General features: G+C 38.7%; 1 protein-coding gene across 1 annotated transcript in view; it reads right to left on the bottom strand.

Annotated features, from left to right (window-relative positions):
- The window catches only part of kmr (kramer), a 1412209-nt gene that overhangs the window by 492961 nt on the left and 892093 nt on the right, over positions 1-27155 (bottom strand). Inside the window, exons 6-7 of the mRNA XM_068226867.1 lie at positions 12514-13514; positions 11546-12441 (exon numbers count right to left, since the gene is read on the bottom strand). Of these exons, the coding sequence (XP_068082968.1) occupies positions 11546-12441; positions 12514-13514 (1897 nt within the window). The remainder of the gene's footprint in view (positions 1-11545; positions 12442-12513; positions 13515-27155) is intronic.

Below are 27155 nucleotides of genomic sequence, written 5' to 3'. Positions count from 1 at the left end.
CCTATAACATAACAATTCTGACAAATGGGTGTGAAACTTGGACAATGAGAACAAAAACAACAACTTTTTGACTTAAGTTAAATATGTTTTATTGCTGGGAGTCATCCAAAAATTTGTGTAATGTGACGCGGCAAAATGTGTGACAGAAGTATAACCATAGCAAACGTGTAGTCAGTGATGTAAGGTATGGATGGATGGTCACACAATGTTACCTAGCAACCGTGCAGGCTATGTCTTATTACTGGCTGCCATCTCAAATTAGCAGCCTTTGATGGAAGGCCATGACCCGGAGACATACTGTATTTATGATCATTTGATTTTCGCAAAGGAAAAAAGTGGTGTATTTTTTTGGAGTAAGGTCAGAAATAATATGGGTGGGGCAGGTGGCCGATATCAATAATCTAATCTAGCAGGCCAAGATAACATTCTTCAAAAAGAAAAGTCTCCTTATATCCAACAGCTTGAGTATTGAGGTCAGGAAATAGTTAAAACACACATCTGGAGCATAGATTTGTATGGATGTGAAACTTGCACAGTGAAGAGCTCTGCTGCTACAATTAAATGATCAAAATTAGCTGGACAGAAAGGACGACAAATGAGCAAATCCTGATGAAAATACAAGAAGAACAGAGCCTGGGACAAAACATTTTCTGACGAAGTTGCAGCCTTGTAGGATATATACTGAGGCATAGAGGGATCTTGCTGACCGCACTAGAGGGGCGACGCAAAGGAAAAAATGGTAGAAGAACACCAAAATCATTTTTTATCCAATGAATTTTTTAAAAAATTTCAAGTATCAAGACATGAAACTACTTGCTAGGTAAGGAAATGCATAGAAAATGGGTACTTTTGCTTCTGCTGCTGCAAACCAGCTTTAGGGTAGATAACTGGATGATGATAGGATCAGGTGAGGATGATTCCACTAGGTTTTTGTGAAAGCCTGACTTTAGGTGGAATGAAATATACATTAGACAGTCATTTCAATACAATTCTATTTGTAAGTGGGTATTGATAACTACAGTAAGAGACTAATTGCATTGTAATAGGTAACTGTCACATCAATAAATAGACAGCATAACTGTAGTATCTGCTCCACAATATTAGTAGCCACCGGCACCACTATGCAGCGATGGCAAAACTGCGACCTGACTGTCCTTTGTTTAATACTTAGGTTTTCCACCTGTAGCATGTATGTTATTGTTTTTTATGTCCCACTAACTACTTTTTTAATGGTTTTTAGATATGTCAAGGTGCCAGAATTTTGTCCAGTAGGAGTTCTTTACCATGCCAGTAAATCTAGTGACATGAGGCTGACATATTTGAGCACATGTACATATCTGAACGAATGTCACTTTCTTCTTTTCAACTTATTTGTCGCACTGTACACGCACACCTTGCTTGGTCACCTTTGAAGTGCGCATTTTTCCTTTGTCTTGTTCCTTTTGCAAACTGTGACCTGACACTGTCTGCGGTGTGAACTCTCTTCGGAGGCTAGGGCTTCACAGCGACGATGGTGTTGAGAGACCCACTAATTCAAGAAGACGCGTATACATGCACTAGATCGGTTGCCAGTTGTCTCAGGAATACCCTTCTTAGTATTTGCTTGCTGGCTGTTGCCTTATGATGCATAAGCATCGCCGACTCGTCGATTTTACCAAGTACTTACGGTCCATTTGATCAAATATGATGACACCAAATTTAGTAGAATTATAGAAGGGGATGTTCCAGGTTTTTTATTTGGATGTTTGTTCGCTGATGCTTACATCAGTATGTACTGTACTCAGAATGAGGACATTCTTGTTCTTTTTAGCTTGGCAGGGCGTGAGAGTTGCATCCTCATTTTTGTACACTACTGTGCTGTAGCGTGGGTTGCTGCTGGTCTCCACAGAAGGATAAACTTCTCTCCTACTATGGGTCAGAGTGCCTATGATACTTGTGTTCTTTTTCTTCAATTATTTCACTAGTTTCAGTGAAATGAAAAAGTTATCACATATTTCTTCCCTGATTGAGGAAAGTCTCAGCAAGACACAATACTACATGTTCACTTAGAGTCCGATCGGTGGGTCACACTTAATTTTTTGCAAGATAGGGAAAACTGTTTATGACATACTTGGTTTCCACATAGACAGCGAAACTTGTCTGGTTTATTGGCTATATACTGAATAAATGGGAAAGAGCTGTTCATCCACAGTAATGTTCTCACCTGATCTGTAACAAACAGTACAATTAGATATAAATTTGTCCCACACAACAGATACAAGCTCAAATCTATCAGTTCACAGGCACTCCCTGCAGGTAGAATTTTCACTGAATCGAAGAAATCTTATGATTTCCAGGAAACGGTTTCATGTCAGTTTGGGAGAAAATTCCACTTCTGTGACCACAGATCAAGAACATTCGTGCCAGCTGCGCAAGTTCCGCATGCATCCAATTCTTCCAAAGAAAGTGACCATTCAGGATTGTTCAGAACTTTGCGGACTCTAACCTCAGTATATCATTGGATGTGGTGCGGCATGGATTCATCAATAAAAAGACACCAAGCAGTAGCGGGACAAGTTTCTTCAATGTGGCAATTTTGCATGTCCTGTGGGACCTAGGATTTTCCCTGAGTATATTTTGCTCTCCTCAACGGCCTGGCAGACTTTGTAGATCAATGCGAGTCCACACTGTTTCATCCACAGCAATCTCTTCCTCGCTGAACGCTACGTGCTGACCACACCCGTATGTTGACTTCCCACAGTGTACACTCTGCCTTCTGGAGTTCATATCGTGCTCCTTGCTAGTGATTTCATGATCAGCCTGAACATTTCCTTCAACTGCAAACTACAAAACTAAACTTACACTGTGCACAGAAGTATGTAAATACAAAATGATTAATGTCAAATAGGCTTACCTTTTTTCATCAGCAGTTTTGCTGTTGTGGGGTAACTGGCGGGTAATTACCCAACCCTCGAGATCGCTCGACTTTTATGAGGAAATATTATGTAAATGGTTCACAAAATTTCAGCATCCACCAGCAGATTATGTGAGAACATGTTTCTTCAGAGTAATTACAAATAATTTGGATATCTAGTTTGAATGTTTGTAACGAATGAGCACGACAATTGACTACTCATTATGATTGCACACCATTCATTACTGAACAAATACTGACTATATTTTCTTGCCATTGTACTTGATTCATTGTTTGAAAAGAGCTAACAGCTGCCCCATTGTAGCACAACAATATGCCATATTTGATACTACAGTAATAAAATATACTGTTACAGCTTGTTATAATGATATTCCACTCTAAATGAATGCTACAAAGTCTGATATATAGCTACTGCAGTAGCGGTCAAAATGACCATCTGGTAAAAGTAGGTATGTGACCTCATTCCACCAACTAGAAATGAGTTATGGGTATTTGAAGCTATATGCCGAAAAGTACAGTAAAATTCATTAAAAGCCACAAAAGAATTTGTATGTCCTAACCGCACAACGAGAGTGATAGAGAAAACAGAACTGAAAACGGTCATTTGGACCACCGCAGTAAACCTAGTGTTAAACCTATTTAGCTGCCTCTGTGGATCCGTGGTAGAGTGTCGGCCTCCGGATCGCAAGATAGCGGGTTCAAACCCGGCAGAGGTAGTCGGATTTTTGAAGGGCGGAAAAAAGTCCAATCGACACTCCATGTCGTACGATGTCGGCATGTAAAAGATCTCTGGTGATAATTTGGTATTTACCCGACAAAATTAATTAAATCTCAGCCATAGACGCCCAAGAGAGATCCGGTTTACTCTAGGTCCGCTAGATGGCAGACAGAGTAAACCGGAACGTCGAAATTGACGAGCAGACAGCCAGATGGCGTCAAATCGAAATGTCTGCAAACGGTAGCTGAGGCCATACGATTATTATTATTATTATTATTACTGCCTATTTCTTAAATTTTAAGAGCTTATTTGCTCCCCTATTTTAGCCAAACTAAATACCTGTATTTTCAGACTCTAGCGATGATGTTTCATTTAGAAAAGGCATATGATAGTGTCTCCAGAGCAAAAGCATGGAAAGTTATGAAGTAGAAAGAGACATATGATTGAATATGTGTGCAAGCAACGTCGAACCATTAATGCAGCAATATCCAGACTACTGTGGGTGGAACAGAATGGTTTCAGAATGTAACTGGACTAAGACAGTGAATAGTGCTGTCACCCTTCTAGTTCATAATGCTAATGGATGAAACTGTGAATATGATAAAGGAACAATATGGAAAAATGCAGCTGAAGGTGGTGGTGATGTTTGCAGATGACAATAGTAATTAATGGGTTTCATGGACCTCTACTGCAGGTTCTAGTCGTATATGTAGATATAAACTTAATCTACACTTTCATTACTCACTAAAAAATTAATTTTCATCAAGGGTATGGGGAGTTCTTACTATTCTTAAAGATATGGAAAAACTAGCACGATTCATTTAGGTAAGGGAATAGGCTGTAACAAGCCAAGAAAACTGCTAATACACACATATTTAGAACAGGGATGAGCTATACAGCTAAAGATTGGTAGGTAGGATGGACGATAGGAATATATTCAAGGGTAATTTGCATGGATAAACATCTGTGTTTGTATTCCAATATTCGTTTAGATCTATATTCATTGATAAATATCCTTTCCATTATATACACACATCTACAGATCCCAACAACTACAGTCGAGCCACCAGCTGTCCGGCCCTGACAGACTGTGATATAAAGAAAAGAGAGAGAAGAAAACAGTATTGTCAACCAGTGGCAACTTGAAGAAACTATAGATATAACCTAGAAAACACTTATGAATTACATAGTGATGTATGATTTTTATATTAAATCACTGAAACTAACACCCTTTGTCAATTTGATGTTATTGTTTTAATTAAGTTATTTTACTGCAAAAAATAAAAAGAGTTCTGCTAATGGTACGATAACTGTCATGGTTTGCAATGCCTAGCATCACTGGCACACCAGATTTAAGATTTAACAGCAAGCACCAATCACTGTTCACATCGCCATGGGTCCTGTCTACTGCTGGTGCGGTAATGCCACTTGTTTGAACAGAAATGCGTGCTCTCAGCTGCCCTCTAGCCTGCATGCATGTGTTCATGGTGTGTGTAAAATACATTTTTTTTTTTTTTTTTTTTTTGTTATTGCGATATTGCCAGTGGATCGTTGGAAAAGATTTTAAAAAATCAGTTGTTATAAGAGCCAAAGCTGTGAATTTATATCTTGGCTACATTAATATTTTGAACAACAGCATGATAACGGTGGACCACTTTGTGTTTTAAAAGTGGTGGATCGAGTTTGTGATGCTTAAAGGCAGGTAAGATGACTGTGTGAAGTGTAATAAAAAGAAAGTGTCCAGTGGATCTTAATTCACCTTCTGAAATGCTGCATACACCTGAAAAACAAAGACCAAGACATTGCCTCAAGACATTACTAAATGCATTTCACAAGGGTGCGATAAGGTGACATATTTATAGTTATTTTATGAGAAGGGAATTTCCCATGCATTAGAAACTACTTTCCTCTTTGAAAGACATTGATATTTACAAGAAGTGTGGCATATACCCCTTAGATTAGTTAATGTGAGTTCATACTTTGATTCATTTTATTGCAATATTGTATTATTTTGGTGGTACTACTCCCAGGGTTTCCTTTTGCATTCTGGCATTTTAATTATGGTGATACTATTTACAGAGTTCGGGTTTTAATGTTATTATTTTCTTATTACACTTATAGTCTACCATTATTGAGTTATTACGGTTATTCTATACTCTGAGTGTGCTTAATTTTGACTCAAATATTTTGTTATTATATTTACCCTATTCTTGGAGCATGGTTAATTTTGACTGGAATGTTTTATTAATATATTTACCCTATTCTTGGTGTGTGGTTAATTTTGACTGGAACGTTTTATTATTATGGTTACACTATTCCTTGTTTTCGATATATTAGAGGTAATTTTTGTCTTTTTCCATCGCACTAACACAGATTCTCATCTACGTATGCAAAAGATACTTTACGAGTTCACGTTTCTTTATATTGCACGGTTCAAAATCGGCAACACTGTCTGAGAAACATCAGGGCCGGACTGCGAGTGACCTGACTGTAGCTGTGCACTGCCCACTGCACTCCATACCGTAGTACTGGAGCGTAAAACATTCACCATGATACGGGGCAATGGCATAGAAAATTCTGACTTAACACACTGGTCATAGCGCAGAGCACTGTGTTCTCCCTATTTTCCTGTTGTTATCTCTAGAATTACTGCAAAGCAAATTATATGGAAAGACTACCGATTTCATTCACATAATTACTTTTTTTAACAAACTTCCTTAGATATTTTGAAACATATAAAAACAAGTAATTTGTAATCAGAAAATTGTGTAACAAAATTTGCAATAAGCAAGGATATTTTTCCTTTCCTGACCAGAAAAATGTGGGAAATTGTTTGAAATAAATATTTTGTCTGAAATATTTGTTCATTGTTCTTGGTTTACCCAGAAATTGACCATTTAAATTCCACCAACTTAGGTTGTTCACACACTCCAACAAAGAGCTGGTAGTTTTAGTTCTCATAATCAATTTGTGTTCATTTCGATTGACCAGGATAATAACAACAACTGTTTAAAGCATCAGGTCATCAGTCCCTGAGGAAGTTACTGGCAGCAGGTCCAACAAATATAAGATTCTTATAGCGATTTATAACACAAGCTTAAGACATGCAATAATATTAGGTTAAGTAGAACCATCTAGCGGTGACAGGTATTACTTACTCAAAATATGATTGCATCTGGATGGGGTGGCATTAGTGCTAGTTTATGGCAGTGAATAGAGGACATCAGGGCAAGCTGTGGACATATCAGTGGATCAGGAACAGTTATTTCACGAGTTTTGCAATACTGACAGTACAAAATGAATTTCAGAGAAGAATTTGTGGGTGCTACAGACGCAAAAACAAACTACAAAACTCTTCTCAGGAACCATAGCCTTAGAGAGAATGTGCCTAATAGCATTTTGTGGTCAGAGTCATAGTCTGCGCCTTCACATTCTTCATGGAAGTCCTCCATCTCTTCCTGATCAGCGCATAGTCAACATATCATCTTCCGACACATCACTTCAGATTGTGGGAAATTGGTTCTACTGTTGATTGACGTTTCTGCACAGAATTTAATTTTACAGAATTGATAAGATTTCTGTACCAACTGATATGCTTGGCTAGTATCAGAAATAATAGCGTTGAACCATGAGCCGATCAATATCAATACACACTACTTATCAGTTGTTATGTCTGCAAGTATAACCCATTGCGACCACAACACACACTATAAAATTATCGCAAGCATAAATATCACTCACTGTAAAGAATGATAATGCTCTAAACTGTAAATCTATCTATATAAACTACAATTTTCCATAAGTACACAATTGAATAGGTGCCTAGCAACAGTGTAAATAAGAGTTTAATGATGTGTATATTAACTGAAGCAAATAAACACCAAAATCCACTTAGAAGCACAGGAACACAAACGTACACATAAATATACATTTAAAGTCCTGAATGTACACATAAATATAGGGAGGAAATGCAAAAAGGCACATAAATATATAGAAATATGGAGACCATTTTATGCTAACCATTTAAGCATGTTTCCAAATTTACTGATTCATTTGATCGATGGCAGATCAAGTCTAGGGAAAGTTATTCCACTGAAGCAGAACTTGCAGGATTCCAGCAAGGTATACTGCATATTTTTGATTCAGGAGTTCAAATGGACTGCATTGCAATTGAGCTATCTAAGGCATTTCACAGAAAGATCATGGGAAACTACCGAAAAAAAATGAGTGCAATTGGACTAGACAAAAGAGTGACTGAATGGGTGGCTATGTTTTTAGAAAACAGAACTTGCAGAATTAGAGTAGGTGAAGGATTGTCTGATCCTGTAATCATTTAGAGGAGAATCCCTCTTTTTTTTTTTTTTTTTTTCTAGGGGCTTTACGTCGCACCGACACAGATAGGTCTTATGGCGACGATGGGATAGGAAAGGCCTAGGAGTTGGAAGGAAGCGGCCGTGGCTTTAATTAAAGTACAACCCCAGCATTTGCCTGGTGTGAAAATGGGAAACCACGGAAAACCATTTTCAGGGCTGTCGATAGTGGGATTCGAACCTACTATCTCCCGGATGCAAGCTCACAGCCGCGCGCCTCTACACGCACGGCCAACTCGCCCGGTGGAGAATCCCTCAAAGAAGTATTATTGGACATTTGTTTTCTTATATGTATATTTGATAGGAGTAAAGGACTGGAATCAGAGATAAGGTATTTTACACATGATGTTATGCTGTATAAAGTAATAAATAAATTACAAGATTGTGAGCAACTGCAAAAAGACCTCAACAATGTTGTGAGATGGGCAGCAGGCAATGGTATGATGATAAACAGGGTGAAAAGTCAAGTTGGGAGTTTCAGAAAGAGGAAAAGCCCTCTCAGTTTCAATTATTGTCTTGGTGGGGTGAAAATGCCTCATGGAGATCAATGTAAGTACCTAGATGTTAATATAAGGAAAGATGTTCATTGGGGTAAACACAAAAACAGGGTTGTAAATAAAGAATACAGATCTCTTCACATGGTTTTGAGGATATTTAGGGTTGTAGTAAGGATGTAAGGGTGAAGGCAGTCCAAGACTGGAAAGGAAGGCCATCAGTCAGCTGAGAACTAGGAAGTCACCTGGGATGGATGGCATAACTGCTGAGATACTGAAAGCCATGAGTAAAAGTTGGATCCAACAAAATCTTAGAGCTATGCATATCATCTGGAGAACTGGAAGATGGCCAGATGAATGGTGTCATTCAATTTGAATTCCCATTTACAAGAAAGGTTTACCAACTGAATGTTTCAACTAGAGAACGGTAGCTCTCATCCTTCATGTGAGCAAGATACTTCTTGATGTCCTTAACAATAGGCTGAAAAATTTTCCACCTCCTGAAATACCCAAAGAGCAATGTGGCTTTTTCAAAGGAATAGGCACCGAGGAGCAAATTCTGAATATCCGACAGATTGTGGAAAATGCCATAGAGTCCAATCTTGCGACCTTTCTGTGCTTCGTAGATTACACCAAGGCATTTGATTTTGTGACATAGACACCTCCCTGGGCCATTCTTCTAGAAATAGGAGTCCCATAGCATCTGGTGGTCCTTGTGCAGAATCTTTATCAGAGCAACACGGCAACTGTTTGGGTTAACCCATGACCAAAAACTTTAAAGCAGAAGGTGGTAAAAGACAGGGCTGCATTCTCACCCATCCTATTCAATGTCTACACTGAGCACATCATGAGAAAAGTGCACAAGGGCTGGGAATGAGGTATTTCTATCAGGGGGTAGGAAGATCAGCAACCTTAGGTACACTGATGAAACACTGATTCTGGCAGTTGTTGCACAGGAACTATAGGTCCTCATGGAAAAGCTTATGTTGATTAGTAGAAATTAATGGATGAAAGGCAAAGGTAATGATTGTCGACACAGAAAGCCAACCAACCAAATGTGAGGGAGATAGCTGGTTTCGAGGTCGTCCAGAAATTTGTCTACTTGCGCTCCATGATTTCCAATACAGGAAGGTATTCTGATAAAATCAGGAGAAGAACAGCCATGGGCAGGGCAGCCACCACAAAGCTGAGTAGGATACAGAAAGAGGACCATACTGTTACAAAGAACACAAAACTGCAACCAGCTCACTCCCTCATATTCTCCATTGTCTCCTATGTAGCTGAGATCTGGACAATCAAACAGGCAGATAAGAGGAAACTGGAGAGCAGAAGATGTGGGTTTACTGACGTATTCTCTGAATTTCTTGGACTGAAAAACCAAACTAATGCATCCGTGCTGAAAGAAATAAGCATCTAGACTAGGCTTCTCGAGCAGATATGCCAGGCTTACATCCGGTACTTCTAACACATCGCCAGGAGAACAGGCACTCTGGACAAACTTGTAGTGGAGAGAAAGAGTAAAGGAAACAGATCGCGAGGAAGACATCCAATCAGATGGGTGGACCAGCTGCAACCTCTGGTGGGGAAATCTTTCCATGAGGCAACGCTTATAGAGACAGAAAGCCAGACATGGAGAAAGAAAATCTGGACTGTGAAATCACGAATGCCGCTATGCCCTGTCAAGGGTACAGGATTGAGAAGGAGGAGGAGGAGTCATTCCATGCCAAATAATAATAATAAATTCATGAAACATTAGAGTGAAAGGACCAAGTATACCATTAAAGACTGACTGAAAAACTAACCAAGTATGCAGTAATAGATTAGCGCGCTACTGTATCTGACAACAGAACACTAGACAGACAGAACAAACAGAATTTTTCGGCATGGCCAAGTGCCATCATATTTCAAACAAGCAATACATGTATGTTCAAGGAACCATAGACGTGTGCATAGTTTTCAGAATGACATATATTCAGTAAGATCCCTGCACCACTCATCTCCTATCACTGCGTTGTCACAGACTGGTACACTGTTACTTGCCAGGATCAGTACAACAGGTTGATAAAATAAGAAAATAGCTTTATCTCCTTTAGCCTACAAAATAATTATTAAATTAATGTCAAAATGGTCCACCTTTCTATACTATAATATGCAATATTCTAAATTACATTAATTAGGGACTAGTTTCGGCCGGGGCTGGCCAGCTTCAGCCTTAATGTAAAACATGTCCGACTCGTTGGCTGAATGGTCAGCGTACTGGCCTTCGGTTCAGAGGGTCCCGGGTTCGATTCCCGGACATGATGAGGATTTTAACCTTCATTGGTTAATTCCAATGGCCCGGGGACTGGGTGTTTGTGCTGTCCCCAACATCCCTGCAATTCACACAGCACACACAACACTACCTTCCACCACAATAACACACAGTTACCTACACATGGCAGATGCCGCCCACCCTCATCGGAGGGTCTGCATTACAAGGGCTGCACCCGGCTAGAAATAGCCACACGAAATTAATTAAATGTAAAACATCTAATAACTAAACAAATGTACATGCACACAATTGACATAAAACAAATGAAACAAATATATACACATTGACATTAAAAAGTGGGATGAAATTATGAGTAAATTTGAAAATAACTAGGTTCTAAATTCTTGCATCTTGAGTATGCTCATCATCGAGACTCAAAATTTCAGTTTTTAATGTCAATTTGTATATATTTGTTTCATTTGTTTTGTTAATTGTGTGCATGTACATTTGTTTAGTTATTAGATGTTTTACATTAAGGCTGAAGATGGCCAGCCCCGGCCGATACTAGTCCCTAATTAATGTAACTTAGAATATTGCATATTATAGTACTGAAAGGTGGACCATTATGACATTAATTTAATAAATAATTACAATTCAATACGGATCAGAACCATGAAGTTTATATCCTATGATTAGCCTACAAGGCTGCAGCATCCTAAGGTAAGTAGCTCCTCATTCCTAAATGAGCTTGTCCTTATTCTATGTTTATTTCACAATTCCCCATGTATTGACACTTACCTGTTGTATTTTGCGTTCTCCTTCCCTGAGGTCTGAAGCTGATCTTTGACGGGTTTCATCTCCTTGCGATTCTTCATTTTCCTCATCCTGGTACCGCTGTCGAGGAAGCCGCGCACTTGCCGAGCGTATAAATTGTCCATTAGTTCGAATGTCAGTATATTCGCTCCACCTGCGCTGCTGTTGATGTTGGTACTGTTGTCTTGAAGGTGATCTCGTGTCGGTGGGTAACATATCCGTCCGTTTCGAATGCCTCAACACTACACCAGGTGTTTCACTATTAACACTACCCCCTGAGCTAACTCCCCCCACTTGAGCAATACCACCGCCCTGTTGTGCTGGCACTCCATCCGTCATCATTGCACTCATCGTAGAAGGTGTACTAAGCCGGATGGAAGGAGTGGTTGCCCTTGATGACGAAGAGTGATTTCTGTGATGCACTGGTAATGGTGCTTGTTGCACATAGGATGCAGACTGCCGCATTTTCTGGGCGTAGCTCTCTTCAGAATAATAGTAACTGTCAGTCTGTAAGGGATCACTGGAAGGCATTACATCTAAGCTTGATTTTGGCCGAGGCAAGCGGACCACTTTTCCCTGCTGATCCACGTAAGTCTTGTCGCTCATGTTGTGCAGTGAGTGGTCTCTGCTGATCTGCTCTCGGTGAGGATGTGGGAGGGAATGTTGTTGGTAAGCTTGCTGTTGATAATATCGCCTGGAGTCATACTCCAAGAAGTCAGCACTGTGAGGTCTCGGCGGATGACGACTGGACCTCGGGTTGTGTTGCCTGCTCTGAGGAACACTTTGGTGTTGATGCTGATGCTGTGGATGTTGTTGGTGCTGGTGCTGATGTTGGTGTTGGTGTGGGTGTGGCACTGGTACCGACTGTTGCTGTGGTGTTTGTGGCATTGGTGTTGGATGTGGTGGGTACATACCTGGTTGCATGGAAGATGAAGTCGATGACTGAATGTCATGTGAAGGCATATTTGAAGCGTATCTGTAAGGTGCATAGATTTGTTGCTGTTGTTGACCGGCATGAATAAACTGCCCACCAGCTTGAGGTACTGCATGATTGTCAGCATGTCCTCCACTTCCTACAACATAGTTCTGAGGCTGCTGATGAACAGAGAGCGTTGGACCTGCCCCCTTAATATAAGCTACTTGGCTGGAAGAAGAACGTCTGTACATAGGTGCGTAAGTGACTTCGCCCATTCCGTGCCTCGAGGCCTCAGCAGTGTTATATACATCTTCGTAATCACCACCACTTTTCACCACACCCGGAACGCACACAAGGGGTTTACCAGGAACAACGGGCGCAGGAGTTGTAGAGTTCGATCGTCCGTATGTATCTGGAGTCCTACGTTCCGTATTTGGCACTACTTGAGCAATATTTCCTGATGCCTGCATCATCTGTGGTTGCTGTGCCGGAGCACCGTGCATCCGTTGCTGGTGCTGTTCTGCTGGCATGTGATAGTGATACCGTGCATCTATTCCACCCCTATCGTTCCTAATGACAGAGCCCATAGGCTCCTGAGGCTGAGCAATCCTAGGTTCATAATTTACATGTTTCAGTTTATCTTCCTGAGGATTCGAAGCCTTTCCACTGAGAGCATCGTCTAAACGTCGCTCTGGAGTGAGATCAGGTGTTGGAGTACCATAGTCATCCAGTTCATTGGTAAGACGGCGTGGCTTTGGAGGAGCATTGGCATACAGAGGTTGGTGGTAACCACCCTCTGCCTGCTGTTGAGGGTTATTCTTTTGATTGCTCCAGCCGTTGGACAGGGCAGAGTCGTGACTGGTGTTCAACTGACTTTTGTTCTGATCATCGTTGCTTTTGTGCCTCGGCGTAGCTGCACCTGACATCCCGGGACGCGATCTGTAGCCATGGAAACCAGAATCACTATCATCCGCACTCTGGTTCAGAAGAGAAGAGATAGACGAAACACTGGGACGGCCTGACCGATGTTCATCCCAACTGAAACAAACAAAAATAAATTAATTTCAGTGAAAAATGATATATGAATCACTTGCAGAGCATCTGTTTCAAAATGAACGTTAAAATGCCAAATGTATCTATGATGTACAGGCCAATTGGTGTAACCCTTCTGAATTTCCAAATTAAGGTTATGCATGAAGCAAGTAGATAACATTGTAATGCATATTCTGGTAAATTGGCACAACCCACAACACTTTCCTTCAATGCAAAAAAAAGTTGATGGTGTAAACCCACACATGGCAAGATCAGACAAGCCACTTGGCATAACCAACTAGTCATAACCCACAGTTAAGAGTAGGTTGTGCCAGTAAATTGGTGTAAGCCACTATACTTGCGACAGCTAAGTCTCTCTATCTCACAAGCTTGCGCAAGCCAGCTGACCTAACACAGTGTTTGTCTTCGTTTTGATGAGTGTTTAAACCTAAGAATTTCATTTTTGTCCGTATTGAACTGAGAATGGAAGATAGGAAAACTTAAAGGGTCCACCTTTTCAATACAAAAAATGTTATAGATTATTTATAACATGTATTTGCACTTGGAACTAGTTTCGACGCTGTTTGGCGTCATCATCAGCCAAAATGTGGGAAATAGGCCAGCATGTAGGCATTTATATTACACAAGGCGTAACATTAAACAATACACATCTTACAAGGAGATAAAAACAGGGACGAATATAGAAACAAATGAATCGTTGAGAAAGCAAAAGTTATACATATTAAAAATAACCTTAACCACACATCTTGCAGTGCGAAAGTAATCTTCTTGAATGATACCTGAATATAAAACACACGCGCAGGTATCATTCAAGAAGATTACTTTCGCACTGCAAGATGTGTGGTTAAGGTTATTTTTAATATGTATAACTTTTGCTTTCTCAACGATTCATTTGTTTCTATATTCGTCCCTGTTTTTATCTCCTTGTAAGATGTGTATTGTTTAATGTTACGCCTTGTGTAATATAAATGCCTACATGCTGGCCTATTTCCCACATTTTGGCTGATGATGACGCCAAACAGCGTCGAAACTAGTTCCAAGTGCAAATACATGTTATAAATAATCTATAACATTTTTTGTATTGAAAAGGTGGACCCTTTAAGTTTTCCTATCTTCCATTGATGAGTGTGTCAGATTTAGTTGTCACTAAAATAAACTACATAATTCAGTAATAGTATTTTTGTCATACAGTATACAAATACTTATTACTATATGATGCTAATTCAGTTTTGTTATCAATTTGAGTATTACTTAACTGAGGGTTATTTATTTAAATAAATCAGGACAGAAAATTTGTATTTTATAATAGTTTTCTTACTATTAATGATCATTCTTTCACATAATAAACAACTTACGATTGTTGTTATTATTTATTACAATTAGTGTAACAGAAAATATACATTGTTGTGACCAACATTGAAGTTGTATCAGTTCCAGTCAAATGCCGTAACTCTCAATTTTCACGTTAAAGAATGAATTTCAAGAAACTGTATGATCCCACACCATATATTCCAGTAGACTACAATCTTAGACACATTATAGAATTCTAACTGCAAACTGTTTTTCCCCTCTCCTGAAAAATTGGCTTTTTGTGGCTTTCGCCAGTTGGCCTGTACACCATCGATATGTATTTTTTGTTGCAATATAAACATAATCTATTTACTCTGACTTGTAAAAACAATTTGTGATGTAACTCTCCAATTAACCCTTTTAGGACCAGGTATGTTTAAGAAGACTGCACCTAAAAAACCCACCTGTTTATTAGGTGGTGTGATGAAAAAGAATCAAGCATATTTTGTAGTTCTCCTTTCAACAATAGCACACAGACTGTAAACAAGATTATTATATAATTCCTACTCTAAAATGTTGAAAAAACTGCCTTCTTTCACAGAAATTGCTAGGAAAATATAAATTTTGATTAAAATAAATAGGTATTTAAAAGTTTCTTTATTTATTCCATCTGGTCTTTTGTAACTAGTGCAGCCACTGGTGATATATTGCCAACAGGTCTTTTTACTGACATATTGTCAATTGGTCCTACAAGGGTCAAGCAGAATTGTCTAATGGAAATTGTAAAACATATTCTTCTAAAATGAAACAAGTCACAAGACGATGGATTTCCAGCCAGTAAATGTTCACATAAAATGGACACATATAACCAGTAAAATACATTTATTGGAACCTGAATTTCAGTGAAACAAAACTGTTGATTTCAAAAGTTGTAAATGCTCTTATTTATTAAATAAATACGGTAAAACCTCTGGTATCCAAATTAATGTGGCAACAGATGATCTGGATTTTAAAAAAATCTGGATGTTACAGAGTATCATTAAAATACAGGCTAATTCATAGAAAGATTCTATAAAGCTTTATTTTGTAAGTAATTAGGCATACAATAACTTTATACACTATGTATTTAAAGCAAACATAAAAATCACACCCTATAAAACTCAAGTTCATATTTCTTTTACACAGTTTTTTTTTTTTTTTTTAAAAAAGCTTGTTATCGTAGCCTGTTCTACTCACTGCAATTCTTTTTCTTTTCTCCAGCCATGCTTCGACTGTAACACTAATTAAAGTGACACAAACTGTGTACCTTAACTTTAGCCAGAATATCACTACCACAATAAAAATTAATATTGTACTCTAAAGCTCACAACTGACTAATGCGTGCATCAACACCCCCGCTGATCCCTCACACTCCCAGCAGTGTGCACTACCTCCTTGCATTCCTTCTTATGCTACAGTCTAATTCAGTAATGTACTTCACTATATCCCAGCCCAAAAATACTAACTTGTCATATACATTTAAAAAATTAATCCCTGGAAACCAGACCAGATATTGGAGGGTTTGGATATCAGAGGTTGTACTGTAATCATATTAACATACTGGTGCAGGCTTTATAGCCAATGTTAACTGACAAACATTGTTCTTCTTCCAGAATATCCCCCTGTGGATGGGGCAGTAAAATGACACCCTGCCTGTCATACGAGGAGACTAAAAGGGGCCCTGGTGCTCTCAACTTGGGAGCGTGGGTTGGCAAACACAGGGCCCTTAAACGAGTCCTAGTATTGCTTCCACTTCCTTGTGCCAGGCTCCTCAATTTCATCTATCCTATCTGACCTCCCTTGGTCAACTCTTGATCTTTTCCAAACCCAACAGTGTCCTTTGTGGCCCTTGTCTTTCTTTGGCCGTAACCTTTATTTTTTGAAGTGTCAGACCCCTTCCACTTTTTCCCTCTGATTAGTATTAATGGAGGATGGTTACCCAGTTGTACTTCCTTTTAAAACAATAACCACCATCACTCTTTCAGAATATTAGGCTGTGTTGGTGTTATAATGAAGCTGACATTTCAACTAACATTCAATAGTCCTTGTCAACATGAAACAACATGGACTGCATAGAAGTGAGAAGGCTAGGTGGCAGCACCAGTATAACACCCACTTCAAGTTTGGTGTACCCAGGATTTGCACAGTGTGAATCTCTCCATTTCCTTTTGACAAGGGCTATGGAATAGTGCATTGCGTTCGCTTATGGCTGGGAGAAACCTTGCTTGCCTGCCACTAGCTACGCTGTTGGGCAGGAAACAGCTATCTGTATGCTTCCACTGTCTATATTTTAGTGCTATCAAGACACATTAAGTAATTAATTAATTGATCGTCTCTTAGGCCATAATTCATGCACGATATGCACTGTATAAGGTTTTAATTTTAGAAGTCTAATGGCAGTAAAAACGGATGTTTTTGAAACACTAACTTCCTGTGAAACACGTCTTAGAGATTTATTCAGAGAGCGTGTGAATGATGCACTGATTTCACCAATTTTTCACTTAGGAATTGTAGCATTCAGCGAGCCTCTTGTCCTTAGTTTGTTAACAAGTTGTCTAACAGTTTCCCTACCCAGAATTGGAGCACAATGACATTTCACTGCAAATTGTTTGCATATTTCTCTACATGACTGTTTTTACATATGAATCGTACATAAAAGCTCTCTGTTCAAGTGGGTGTTTAGCCTGTTGCATTGCTAACCACTGCGTTACACACGCACTGCACAGCTGGCTGGCTTACAACTGCTGTTCTTGACTGGCACTTCTCAAGCTCGCCCGTGGCTAGTAGGGTTTCTCCTGGCCCCACCCGTAAGCAAACGCACTGTAGTTGAAATGTCAACATATTAATGTCAACATGCAGGGTTGGTATTAAACCCAGAAAACCGGGATTGTACTGGATTTAAGGGTGGAAGTATTGTCCTGGTTGGTTCGGTAAAATTCCTATAAAAGTTACGTACTTTTTTACATTTACCCACTATGTGTGTAGGCTCTTACGATATAATACTGAAATGAATTCAAATTCCCGCCACCAATTAGTTGCTTTCCTGGCTGTCGTGAAGTAACAACTCTCATGTTGTACATCAGAAGGCAGAGAAACTAATGCCAGATCTGGTTTAAATACTGATTAAGGTTCTGTTTCTTCTTTTCTTGATGCTCCTGTTGGTGTGTGGATAACATTGTGTACAGTTTCACAATTGCATTTCTACTTATTATGAGAACCACATAAAATTTTTATGTTTATAAGAATCTATAACAGATGACTGCTGTGGAACAGAAGACCAAATATGAAAATGATACGCATGAGTATTTTGGTCAAAAGGAACAGAGTTGAAACAACATTCTTATTATGCAGGTAAGTTTATTGTAGGTAAAATTTGTACACTAGTGAATTCATGTATTTAGTGTGAAATAATTATTTTACCACTGTCATTATGTTTGTCATGTTTGCTTTATAAAGCTCATTTGTCAGTAATCAATAGACTTTTGTCATACATGCTTCTGTCTCAATTTCATAGAAGAGAACAATGGCAACCCTATCAACATGGCCTAATATGAAAGCTTCATGAAAAAAAAACCTAAGTCCATGTTCTATCACTCAGCTGACCTTTTTTAGAAGGTTGTTATTTTAGCCTGTTTAACTTGCTGTAGTTTTTTTTTTTTTTTCCTTTTTCAGCCATGCTTCAATTGTAACATGAACTAGTACATACTTCCCATATGCTTCATGACATTAACATTTTGAATCCTATGGATGTAAATATACACCTACTGGCAAGAAAAGCGAAAAACTATTAATTTAAGACAAAATTTAATGTTAGTCCACTTGAAACCTTGTAGAAAGTAACTATTATGACAGTACAACAATAAGGCAATGTATTGTAAGTAAATTAGCCCATTTGAGAAATTTCAGCGCAATAAATGATAAAGATTATTGGTCGTGATAATCACAACACCAATATTGTAGTTTCCCGCCTTTGGACAACAATAACCACAAACAGCTGTCTTAAGGCTTATTGCTGTGAATTTTTTTGCCACGCAGAATTGTGGACATTATGGCTTGTCTACGACAGTTAGTCTTTATTTATTTAATTTAATTTCCGGGTTGAACCGTGTTGTACTTGTAAGCATATCACGTACAGTTTGCCGACGTTTCGAATACATTGCAGTATTCTTTGTCAAGGCGACTGAAATACCCCTACTCGACCCGAGGTAATCAGTCTCCCAGGCAGAATTACACTACTAGAGTGGCCTTTATATCCTAGTCTTTCTGGCTGACGTAAGCCCTGGCTGTCTCGCGATACTTCCGGAAAGTATATGTCACAGCCAGGTAGTGGATCACGTGATGGTTTTTGCACCTGTCATTGGCGAGAACTTTATCTTGATGAATGATGATGCTCACCCACACGTTGCCATTTGTGCATGTGAGTACCTGGATGAAGTGTAAATTGATCGCATGGTGTGGCCTGCTCGCAGTCCCGACCTGAACCAGATAGAGCATGTCTGGGATATGCTTGGGAGACAAGCTAGGAGTCATTCCCATAACACATTGGCTCAACTTCGGGCTGCGCTCCAGGCAGAATGGAAGCTCATACCACAAGAGAACATTTGAGATTGCATCTTGAGCATGCCTGATTGAATCACAGATGTAACTGGGGCTAGAGGTGGTAGTACCCATTACTGAGGCAATGGAAATGTATTGGAAACATGCGGACAAGTGGACTGCATACGAAAAGGTACAGAGTTCCAGGTTTTGAGATTTCCAAATTCATGTTGGTGGACTGTTGTGATTGTCACGATCAATAATGTTTCTCACTTAGCTGAAACTTTTAAATGTGCTGTTTAATTTAAAATACAATGCCATTTTGTTGTAATGTCAAAATATTTGATGTTTACTAGGTTTCAAATCGACTAACTTTAAATTTTGTCTGAAATATGTAGTGTTTCGCTCTTCTCGCCAGCTAATCTCAATTGCCTAACAATGTACAGCACTAACTTTAAAATGACTAAGAAAGTTGGGCAATGTAAACAGTTTAAATAGACACACCGGTGAACTTGGATGTTAGTCTTGCGATATGGTAAAACCTCGTGAATTTGAAGTCATTGGGATGCAAAAATTGGACTTTGAATTACGTAGATTTTGAATTAACCGCCAACTCATACTTCAGAAATGCCAACCTTTGCCGTGTCAAAAAAATATTCTAAGATCCGTTACTGCATGCAATTAACACTGATTCACAGTTTAAACCCTTCAAATGCAATGAAAAAGAACTATTTCAAAAATGTAGCCAACAAAGTGCATTTGCAGTATTCAAATAATGCACTTGGATAACTCACAGTCAAACATAACCTCATGCAACAAAAGGAAAAAAAGAAAAATATTATTCAAAGACGAGAAGTCTATGCTGGCTCCCCTATGCAAGTACTTTATTCATTGGATTACTGTACTGTATGCATTTTTAGATTACTTGTATTTGCACAGAAAGTACTCGGTGCCCTTAAAAACAATGTGGCCTATCGAACTTTCCTATGACGAGGGGAAGAAGTCTTTCGCTTCCGTCTGCATTGCAACACAGTACAGCGACACCATCTCCTTTTAAAAAGTCTGTTTGGACTAAGCATTTAAAACTCTCAACGCAGTTTCATTGGCATTGACATTATTGTTCATTGCGTACGAATTGATTATAATTATGAGCCACACTTTTTCGTCTACTGTCGGCATCGCCGAAGAGAGTCGCCAGTCTTCGCGGGTTCTGCTTCTTTGCACACTGCCTGTTACATGATACTGTGGCATTCCTTAAAACACTGAATACAAAAGAATTACAATTTCACTTGAAGTTAGCACCTACGAAACAAACTGTCAAAACACAGAAGTGAGTGAAAGTGTGGAAAGCTACCCCTGCACATTCCAGAAGATGTATTCTATCATGAAACGGAGAAATTTCAAATCTAAATACTGTATAAAATACTATTTTTTAAATGTAAAGGCAGTTTTAAATTAAAAGTCTGAATTGCTTTCCGTTTAAATAAGACATATGGGGGAAGTTTCCTTCAGTCTGCAGTTACACAAAGCATAACTGTACGCCCAGTATCGAAAACTAGGTGAGCCAGGAGGGTGTTGCTAACATTGATGCAAATAAAACCCGCACCCCAATTTCGTGCCTCATTAAAAATTAAAAAAACATGCGGGGAATATTCGCGTTAATACGGTATATATCTACCAGGTATGTAATGTTATTTTAAACCTCTGTTTGAATAAGGATTTTTTACGATCACCATCATCACTTAAAGGTTCTGAAGCTGAAGATCATGTCAACGACAGTAATAACGGTGTCATCTAAATTGTTGTAAAACATAATGTGTTATTATGAATCGATGAGATGATGAAATGAACTGTAAGCAACAATATACCTATGATGGTGTAGTTTCAATGGAGACACAAATGGATATTTCTTGAAATATTAATTATTATTTTTTGTTGTTTGTTATTTACACAGACTGACAGAGCAAATGCAACACCAAGAAGGAGTGGTCAGAACTTTATGCCAATTGCAGGGTAGACTGACGTCACTGAGGTATGCTCATGATGTGAAATGCGCCGCTGTGCTGCGCACGTAGCGAACGATAAATGGGACACGGCGTTGGCGAATGGCCCACTTCGTACCGTGATTTCTCCGCCAACAGTCATTGTAGAACGTGTTGTCGTGTGCCACAGGACACGTGTATAGCTAAGAATGCCAGGCCGCCGTCAACGGAGGCATTTCCAGCAGACAGACGACTTTACGAGGGGTATGGTGATCGGGCTGAGAAGGGCAGGTTGGTCGCTTCGTCAAATCGCAGCCAATACCCATAGGGATGTGTCCAAGGTGCAGCGCCTGTGGCGAAGATGGTTGGCGCAGGGACATGTGGCACGTGCGAGGGGTCCAGGCGCAGCCCGAGTGACGTCAGCACGCGAGGATCGGCGCATCCGCCGCCAAGCGGTGGCAGCCCCGCACGCCACGTCAACCGCCATTCTTCAGCATGTGCAAGACACCCTGGCTGTTCCAATATCGACCCATCGATAGAACAATTTCCCGTCGATTGGTTGAAGGAGGCCTGCACTCCCGGCGTCCGCTCAGAAGACTACCATTGACTCCACAGCATAGACGTGCACGCCTGGCATGGTGCCGGGCTAGAGCGACTTGGATGAGGGAATGGCGGAACGTCGTGTTCTTCGATGAGTCACGCTTCTGTTCTGTCAGTGATAGTCACCGCAGACGAGTGTGGCGTCGGCGTGGAGAAAGGTCAAATCCGGCAGTAACTGTGGAGCGTCCTACCGCTAGACAACGCGGCATCATGGTTTGGGGCGCTCTTGCGTATGATTCCACGTCACCTCTAGTGCGTATTCAAGGCACGTTAAATGCCCACCGCTACGTGCAGCATGTGCTGCGGCCGGTGGCACTCCCGTACCTTCAGGGGCTGCCCAATGCTCTGTTTCAGCAGGATAATGCCCGCCCACACACTGCTCGCACCTCCCAACAGGCTCTACGAGGTGTACAGATGCTTCCGTGACCAGCGTACTCTCCCGATCTCTCACCAATCGAACACGTGTGGGATCTCATTGGACGCCGTTTGCAAACTCTGCCCCAGCCTCGTACGGACGACCAACTGTGGCAAATGGTTGACAGAGAATGGAGAACCATCCCTCAGAACACCATCCGCACTCTTATTGACTCTGTACCTCGACGTGTTTCTGCGTGCATCGCCGCTCGCGGTGGTCCTACATCCTACTGAGTCGATGCCGTGCGCATTGTGTAACCTGCATATCGGTTTGAAATAAACATCAATTATTCGTCCGTGCCGTCTCTGTTTTTTCCCCAACTTTCATCCCTTTCGAACCACTCCTTCTTGGTGTTGCATTTGCTCTGTCAGTCAGTGTATATATTTCTTATTACATTTACTTATCATTTCACTTCTTCTTCTTCTCCTCTCGGTGCCTATCCGTTTCGGATGTTGGCAATCATGATGGCTATTTTCGTCTTGTTTGTGGCAGCGTGGAACAGTTCAACTGATGACATATTGCACCAGCCTCTAAGATTGTCAAGCCAAGATATTCATCTTCTTCCAGGACCTCTTTTGCTGTTGATTTTCCCCTGGAGTATTTTTTGGAGTAGGTTGTATCTACTGTATCTGTGTTGCGCATTATATGTCCCAGATACTGCAGCTTTCGGCATTTCACTATCTTGATCAACTGAGGTGTTGTGTTCATCCTTCTCATTACTGCCACGTTTGTCATTCTCTGGGTCCAAGATATTCTCAGGATCCGCCTATAAAGCCATGTTTCAAAGGCCTCCAGCCTCTTCTCTGTGCTTTTATTTAAGGTCCATGTCTCTACACCATATAAAAGAACAGAAAATACATAACAGTGCAGAAGTCGGATTTTAGTCCCTAAAGTTAGATTGTGGCTTTTAAACACATTACTCATTTTCTGGAAGACACTTTTTGCTTTTCCAATGCGTACCTTGACTTCTTGTGAGCAATCCCAGTCTTCATTTATTATGGTTCCAAGGTATGAATATTGTTTTACCCTTTCTATACTCTTTTGATTTATAACCAAGTTTATTCCGGAAATATTTTCCTTACTTATAACCATGAGTTTTGTCTTTGTGGTGTTTATTTCAAGCCGGTATTGGCTGCTGACTCTTACAATTCTATCCATTAGTGATTGTAGCACTTGGATAGCATCAGCAAATATAACTGTATAATCAGCATACCGGATGTTGTTTAATCTCATTCCATTTATCAAAATTCCTTCTTCTGTATCTTCCAAGGCTTCTCTAAATATGTATTCTGAATACAAATTAAATAGTATAGGTGACAAGATACATCCCTGCCTCACTCCTCTCAGGATTTTGACTGCTTCAGTGTGTTCTCCTTCAACACGCAACACCGCTGTTTGATTCCAGTACAGCATCTTGATGATTTGCAGATCTCTTTCCTCCATTCCAATATTTCTGAAAATCTCCATCAATTTTTCATGTTTTACACAGTCAAAGGCTTTCTGGTAGTCTATGAAACAAGCAAATACATTCTTATTTACATCTCTACATCTCTGAAAGAGGACCTGTACACTGAACAAAGCTTCTCTCGTACCTACTGCTTTAATAAACCCAAATTGATTAGGGGCTATCTGATCTTCACACAGTCTGTATATTCTTCTGTGTATCACTCTCAAGAACACTTTCAAGAGATGACTGATCAAGCTTATTGTGCGGTGATCTCCACATTGGTTTGCGTTTGGCTTTTTTTGGCAAGGTGATGAATTCTGATTTGAGCCATTCTGATGGAATGTTCCCGGATACATAAATTCGGTTGAAAATTTTGGTCAACCATTTTACATGATGTTCAGCCATCAGTTTTAAGAACTCTGCTTCTACTTTATCTGGTCCCACTGCCTTTCTGTCCTTCATCTGATTGATGGCTTACAAAACAAATAATTACTGCAGATATGTTCTATTTTGTAGATTTCTATGTCTATTGATTTGATCAAACTTTTTATATGCTTACATAAATGGCGATTTATTTGCATGATGTATGATGTTCAATGCAATGCGAGTGGATACGTTCTTTGTCTTTTCATCTGGTGTGAAAATGAAATTCCTCGGCAACGAGTTGCCTAGTTACATGAAAGTATATCTTGAACACGGCATGTTGGATTGCTATTTCCAAATAACAGGCAATGAGTTGCCTAGTTGCATGAATCTCCTAGCAGGAAAGGTACTTCATTAAACATGGTGGCATGTTCCCCTTCTCCTATATGCAGCATTTCTTATCAGACTATCTGTATCATGATAGTCTGGTCGCTGTCACCTATACTCCGCACTGCTTTATTCTAAATTGACGGTTTGGCCGATTTTGTCTCTGTCTGGTGGTTATGCGCTGAAACATACACATCCAATCAATCCCAAACTGCCATTCATATCGACTTATGTCGACAGAGTGCGATCTCGAAACCTAGTTGCCGACTCTAATATATACATCCACCACTTGGTGTATGGGGTTCTGTACGGTTTGCGATCTTTTGCATTTTTTGTCATATTAGTCTTTATCTCTCCAGTATAGTGCAGTATAGCGTAGTTCACAGTTTAGAGTGCATAAGTCAGTACAATACAGGTTTAGTAGTTCAGTGTATACAAATAGCTGTAGTTTTATTTACGTCCGTGTGCTGATTAGTGTAGCCTACTTATTTGTAAGTGAGCAGAATGTCTCAATGTAGTTCGGGATGGACAAGCGGCAAGAAAGTGAGTCTGAGATCAGTGGAGTGTTCGCTTTGTAGGCCATAACCTCCTTCCTGTGCCAGCCATTAGCGGTGAGTGATGTGTTATTTCCTCATTCTCTTTTATTGTTAATAATATATTCTCTTTTTAGTGTCAGGTCTTGTTAATGAGTGTAGCTTTTGTGAATTTGTTTTCAAACCCGATTCATTAGCTTTTCTGAGTACGGTATTATATTACTGTTTATCACGGTCGTATTGCATTAGTTGTTCTTGCGGTGGTAGCGCAATGGCAACAGAGGTAAGGCGATGCTCATTTGTTTTGTGAAACGTCAGTTTAGAAGTAAAGCCGTGTGTAGTATGGTGACAATATATCCATAAAGGTCAATTGAAATCTTGGTGTGGCTTTGTAATTAACTGAATTACATAAAATAAATATATTTCCATTACTTTTCAAGAAATTCAAGATTTTTCCTGTACTATTGAGACGATTTGTAAGATTTTGGTACAAATCGCACCTTTTAACTCCCTCTGGTTTAAGAGCTTGAGTTTTGTGAAACATACATGTTAGCGTTTTTTACATATATATAGATTATGGTTCCACATTTTCAATGCACAAAAGACTAAAACACTACAAGTAAGTAGTAAATTTAGTCATATAAAAAACCTGGTACATGTTTCAATCCTATTTGGGTAATCCTGATCTTGTGTGTATTGAAAAAGTTGTCTCACAAATATAAATTCTTACAGAATTATTATTTTAAGACATTTTTTTTTGGTAATATCTGAAGCCATCTCTTTTCAGTTTCAGCTCAGTTAATTTATAGCCGTTAGGTTCTTCAGTCTGCTGAAACTAATTTTGAATAAATAAAAATGTAAACTATCTGAAAAGAAAACATACAATAACAAAGTTATATCTGAAAAAGAAACAACCTAATTAAAATAGAAAATTGAAAAGAAACAACCTAATTAAAATAGAAAATTGAAAAGAAACAACCTAATTAAAATAGAAAATTAAAAGAAACAAACTAATTAAATTGAAAATTGAAAAGAAACAACCTAATTAAAATAGAAAATTAAAAAGAAACAACCTAAATAAAATAGAAAATTAAAAAGAAACAACATCATTAAAATAGAAGATTGATAACAAACAACTTAATTAAAATAGAAGATTAATAACAAACAACCTAATTAAAATAGAAAATTAAAAAGAAACAACCTTTGATAATTAAAATAGAAAATTAAAAAACAATTTACTTAAAATATAAAATTAAAAAGAAACAACCTACTTAAAATAGAAAATTAAAAAGAAACAATGTATTAAAATAAAAAAATTGAAAAAACAACCTAAATAAAATAGAAAATTAAAAAGAAACAACCCAATTAAATTAGAAAATTGTAAAGAAACAACCTAATTAAAATAGAAATTTAAAAAGAAACAACATAATTAAAATAGAACATTAAAGAGAAACAACTTAATTAAAAGAGAAAATTAAAAGAAACAACCTAATTAAAATAGAAAATTAAAAGAAACAATGTAATTAAAATAGAAAATGAAAAGAAACAACTTAATTAAAATAGAAAATTTAAAAATGTAATTAAAATAAAAAATAAAAAGAAACAATTGAAATAGAAAATGAAAAAGAATCCACTTAAATAAAATAGAAAAATTTTTTAAACTCAATTAAATAGAAAATTAAAAAGAAACAACTTAATTAAAATAGAAAATTTAAAAAACCTAAATAAACAGAAAATTAAAAAGAAACAACTACATTTTATTTTCATTAATTTGTTTCTTTTTCAGGTATAATTCTGTTACTATATGTTTTCTTTTTTGATAATTTATAAATTCATAATTACTCAAGTTCTGCCAATTATGTAACCCAGGGTGACCCACAAGGTCCCATACTAGGTCCAATTTCATTTCTCATTTATATAAACGATATTTCATCATGTAATCTAAATGTCTATATCACATTATATGCTGATGACACCAATATCTTCTAACAGTTATAAAATATTTGAAGAATTGTCAAGTCAATTTCAGAACCA

This window comes from Anabrus simplex, chromosome 3 (genome assembly GCF_040414725.1).
Source record: "Anabrus simplex isolate iqAnaSimp1 chromosome 3, ASM4041472v1, whole genome shotgun sequence".
In the NCBI taxonomy this organism is placed as follows: Eukaryota; Metazoa; Arthropoda; class Insecta; order Orthoptera; family Tettigoniidae; genus Anabrus; species Anabrus simplex.
This window is presented reverse-complemented; position numbering and strand designations above follow the sequence as displayed.